The sequence below is a fragment of the Myotis lucifugus genome, unplaced genomic scaffold (assembly GCF_000147115.1).
Source record: "Myotis lucifugus unplaced genomic scaffold, Myoluc2.0 scaffold_22, whole genome shotgun sequence".
Lineage (NCBI taxonomy): Eukaryota > Metazoa > Chordata > Mammalia > Chiroptera > Vespertilionidae > Myotis > Myotis lucifugus.
In genome coordinates this window covers 12,102,791-12,107,754 of record NW_005871070.1, presented here as the reverse complement: position 1 = coordinate 12,107,754, position 4,964 = coordinate 12,102,791, and the positions used below count along the sequence as shown (strand labels likewise).

General features: G+C 60.8%; 1 protein-coding gene across 1 annotated transcript; it reads right to left on the bottom strand.

Moving 5' to 3' along the window:
- Window positions 1–736: 736 nt before the first annotated feature.
- LOC111825344 lies at window positions 737–4,588 on the bottom strand. The gene is made up of 3 exons (XM_023751480.1): window positions 4,487–4,588; window positions 1,199–1,571; window positions 737–1,081 (listed from the first exon to the last, which is right to left on the bottom strand). Exons 1-3 carry the CDS (start codon window positions 4,586–4,588, stop codon window positions 777–779), a joined length of 780 nt encoding a protein of 259 aa, XP_023607248.1. The 3' UTR covers window positions 737–776.
- Window positions 4,589–4,964: the final 376 nt, after the last annotated feature.

Here is a 4,964-nt window from a genome sequence, read left to right as displayed (position 1 = left end):
ATGGGAGCAAGGCAGGCGGGAATCCCCACTTCCTAGGTGATGGGGGGAGGCAGGCGGGCATCCCCACTTCCTAGGCGATGGGGGATGGGGAAAGGCAAGCGGGCATCCCCACTTCCTAGGTGATGGGGGGAGGCAGGCGGGCATCCCCACTTCCTAGGTGATGAGGGAAGGCAGGCCGGGCATCCCCACTTCCTAGGTGATGGGGGAAGGCAGGCGGGCATCCCCACTTCCTGGGCGATGGGGAAGGCAGGCGGGCATCCCCACTTCCTGGGCGATGGGGGAAGGCAGGCGGGCATCCCCACTTCCTAGGTGATGGGGGAAGGCAGGCGGGCATCCCCACTTCCTGGGCGATGGGGGGAGGCAGGCGGGCATCCCCACTTCCTAGGCGATGGGGAAGGCAGGCCGGGCATCCCCACTTCCTAGGCGATGGGGGATGGGGGGAGGCAGGCGGGCATCCCCACTTCCTGGGCGATGGGGGAAGGCAGGCCGGGCGAGCGTGAGGAATGAACAGTCAGTTTGACTGGGCTCAGACCAGGAGTCCAGGAGTTCTGAGGACCTGAGTGTACCTGCTGGTTTTCTTTTGCACGTGGTGTTCGCCCGTGTCAGGGGCCTTGTGAGCTCTTCTTCCTCCCAGTGAGGGTCTTGGCCTTCTTCCCCCAGGGCAGCTGTGATGCCTGGCATTCCAGAGCCTTGCGAGCAGAGGCCCACGTGTGGATGCGTCCCGTCAGGCGTCAGGCGCACGACCTCCGGGAGGCAGGGACCACATCGGATTTCTCTTATCCGGGTGCGGGTCCCATTGATGCCTGGAGGCGGTCCTGGGCGGCGTGGCCGCTTGGTCCTGTGGGGCACATGCCTCCTCCCGTCAGCTCGGAAGCGGTGGGGCTGCGGGAAGGGTTGGTGTTCATCTGCTTGTGGAGGAAGGCCAGGCACCTCAGCTTGTTTCTGTAGAAATTGCCAGAAGTGTAGATGACCTCACAGACCACGACCGCCACCTTCCGGTCCAGTACACCTGGTAGCCGCGGCCCGGGAGATGGCTTCAGCCGCGGAGCACACGGACCTGCCCCTCCGGCATCGCAGGCAGCTGCCCGAGAGAAAGCTGTGCTGTTGGAAGCCACCGAGCGGTGACTTGTTACAGCAGCAATTAGGAACTAATAAAATCCTCAAGGGTGATTTTTACTACAAGCCATTGGGCACTGACTTCTCCTGGTGAAGATGTGATTCAGCTCAGGGTGTGAGCCTCCAGCGGCCCAGGCATGGAAAGACTGTCCTGCCTCCAGGAGGTGCAGCTCCACAGTGGGAACCTGCTCACAGGGAACACCACACAGGGCAATGCCCGGTGCAGCGAGCACAGAGGCCCGCGTGTGGACGCGTCCCGCCCCGGAGCTGCATAGCCGGCTCCATCCCTGACCCCTCCTGATAAGGCGCACACATTCCAGTTTCTCCAACACTGAGCCTTCTCCTCTGCAGAGCGGGGCAATGAGTGTGGCTATTTCCAGGTGCTGTGAGACTGTGAAGTGTGAGCACTGCGCTGCACAGCTGTGCTCAGTACCTTGTGGCGCTGTTACTATTCTCTACAGCAGTGGTTCTCAGCCTTGGCTGCACATTAGAATCACCTATCAGATCGCTGAGCCCCTCCCCTCCCCAAGGGGAGCTTTGAACTTCTCTCGCTGAGGCAGGGAGGAGGCTCACAGAGCTCAGCCTCAATCAGATCTGTCTGACTTCAGAGCCTGCATTTTCAAACTGTCAACCTGCTGCTCCCAACGATGAGAACTGAGAACAAGGGGCTTAGGAAGCAGCTTCATTGGGGGCTGAGATAGATTGTTCTAGAAGCCAGCAGGTCTAAATGGGAGGGAGGGTGAGGAGGGGCAGCCCTCTGGGTCCCCAGCCCCTCCCCCAGCCCCTCTGGAAGGCCTCTGCCTGCCAGGCACCGGGAGGGGTGGGGCAGATAAACAAGTTACTCATTGCTGGTGCCGCTCCAGGCTCTCCCTGAGTCCCAGGAGGTGGGGCCTGCCGGGGCCAGGAGGGGCCGGCTGCATCCTCACGTGGGGATAGGAGCACAGAACACAGAAACCAGAGCCCAGGTGCTGCGGCCCGGGCCACAAGCTCCCAGGCAGAGCCTGCAAGGTGCCCGCTCTCCAGCAAGCCGATGGCACTGCCATCGAATGCCAGGCACGCAGCTCGCCAGGCACACGTGTGCTCTTATCTCCTCACCAGCACATGATGCCCACCCTGCAGGTGGGAAACGAGGCACCAAGAGGTGACAGTGAGCTGGGCTCTGGGCCTGCGGTGCCACTTGCTTCTAGGCCACAGTACTGACAGGCGTGGGTCTCCAGCGGAAGCTCGTTGCATCATCCAACGCTGGCGGGTCTGTCTCTTTTGTCCCTCTCGGCCCTTCTCTCCTCCTCTCCTCTCCTTCCGTCCTTGGCTCCCTTTCCCTGTGTCTCTTCCATAAGCACTCATTAGGCACCAGCTGTGTGCCAGGCTCCATGCTAAGCCCTGGGGACTCAGTGACAAACACTCATTAGGCACCAGCTGTGTGCCAGGCTCCATGCTAAGCCCTGGGGACTCAGTGACAAACACTCATTAGGTACCAGCTGTGTGCCAGGCGCTGTGCTAGGCATGGAGGACAACACGGTGAGCAAGGCGGACCTGGCCCGTGCAGCACGTGTGCCCAGGCCACTGGATGAAATGACACCAGGGTCTGTTGCCCCTCGCCCCGCCCAGGCGGGCACACTGGGGTGGGCTCCTGATTCACCTTCTGCGAGGGCGCTCCCTGGATGGGAGGGCAGAGGCGTGCAGAGCAGGCTCCATAACGGCGGCTTTGTTTGCAGGAACACCCTCCCCTGTGGCACCCGATGGGCCAAAGAACAAAAGGGGCCGCTCACCCTCTGCTCTGGGCGGGTTACATCACCCACAGGGCAGATGTGGGAATTTTCCACAGCCGGCTGGTGGGCAGGGGGCGGGGCCGGGGCCGCGCTCTCTCCTGAGTGGCGTCCGCTGGTGGGGTTTATTATCCTTTATAACTTGTGCCTCTGAAACATTTCATAGCGAAAGTAAAAGAAACGAACAAGATTTACAGCATAAAACCGCCTGTGTACTCAGTACATTCAGAGACATAGCCGTGCGCAGTGTTTGGCTCGGACGTGGCACAGCGGCCGAGGATCACAGACTCAGGCAGGGACGAGAACTGGGACAGAGAGAGACGAGAGCCCAGACGGCCTGCGCCGAGCGGGGACAGTGGCCCTCGAACAACGAAGCCCAACTTCAGGCCGGCACTCTCCCGGAACGGCTGTCGTGGCCCTGTGACGAGGCGCGAGGGGCACTGCGCCTTCAGGTCCCAGCCCTGCCTCTTATTAGCTCCGAGAGAGATCTCAGGCCAACAACCTCCCTGTGAATGGGGCTAGTAATCCCACGCGTGTCACAGGTTTGTCGAAAGCTCCTTATACAACATGACTGGGTCCAGAGGACTGGGTCTCTCCCTGCCCTTCTTATAAAACCGTTTAGGAAAAGAGCATGGACTCTGGTCAGGAAGACCCTGGCCCCAGCTGTGAAGCACACAGCACCCTGAGGGTCAGGTCTGAGGCCCCCAAGGAACAGATACAGGAAACGCAGCCGGTCCTGGGCCAAGGCCACCTAAAGCACCGATGCGGGCTCCACTCCGGCCTCCCCGAGCTGCTAGCCTGGCCTGCGCCTGGACCCTGGCGGAAGTACAGGGTGGAAGTACAGGGTGGAAACGGCTGCGGAACTCCAGCCGCAGCCACTCCCCCTCCAGCATCCCCTGTGGTGCCCAGTGGGGGTGGCTGCCCTCTCCACAGCCCGGCTGGCGACCGGCTCGGGACTGGGATGCCCAGCAAGGCTGTGGTGGAGGCAGCCCAGCGGGGCGGTCCATTGTGGGAGGTGGAGCGGGCACTGGGCCTGGAACTGCAGAGGGAGGAGCTGAAGGACCACTCTGCCAGCCTGAGCAGCGGGTGCTCTGGGTCCTTAGACAAAGGCTGGGAGGACGATCCCGGGGACTTTGGTTGGAGCAGAGGCCACACCGTCCCCGGCCCGTTGGGAAGGCCACATGCTGGCATCTAGGGAAGATGCCATGGGCAGGGCAGGGCAGGGCAGGGCAGGGTGTGGCAGCTGTCCCCAGCCAGCTAACAGGAGGTCACCCCATGTGAGCGCCCTGGCATTCTGTGTGACCTTGGGCCAGCTTCCTGCTCCAAGATGATCTTGTCTCACGATTCCCGGGGAGACCAACAGTCACAAGAGCACCTTGCGAGTCCACACCTGTCTATCCAAAGGCCAACGCGGATCTAAGTGGGGTCCAGCCGGCCCTGCAGACGGAACTGTCCAAGCTGGAGACCAGGACTGTCGGAGCTTCTCCTCCTGTCTCCCTGAACGGCCACTTCTCCCACCTGCTTCCTAGACCAGAATCCATTGACTCTTAATCCCATCCTATTCCACTTCCAAAGTACAGCCTGCATCCACCCACTCCCCTCACCTTGGCTTCTCTCACTGTCATCCAAGCCACTCGAGCAGGAACCTCCCGTCTTGCCTCCTGGTACCACACTTGCTCCGAGTCCACCCTCACACAGACCTCCATCAGATCAGATCAGATCAGATCAGATCACTTTCCTGCTCGAAGCACCTCTGTGCCTGCTCTGCTGTGGCCCTGCCCATCTCACACGGGCCTTCTTTTTATTCCTTGAGCAGCATTTCATACCTCAGGGTCTTTGCTACTCTGTTCCCTCTGCCTGACATGCTGTTCCCTACACGCTTGGCTTGATGAACTCCTACTCACCCTTCAGATGTCACCCCAAACAGCCTTCTCTTGACCTCAACCTAAATCTGGCCCTTACGTTATTTGTCCTGATAGCAGGCATGACGCCTCATCACCGTTGAGTCAAGCATGACATTTGACTTGCACGACTCTCATTACTGCCTGTCCCCACTGCATTGTGCCCCCAAAGCAGTGTTAG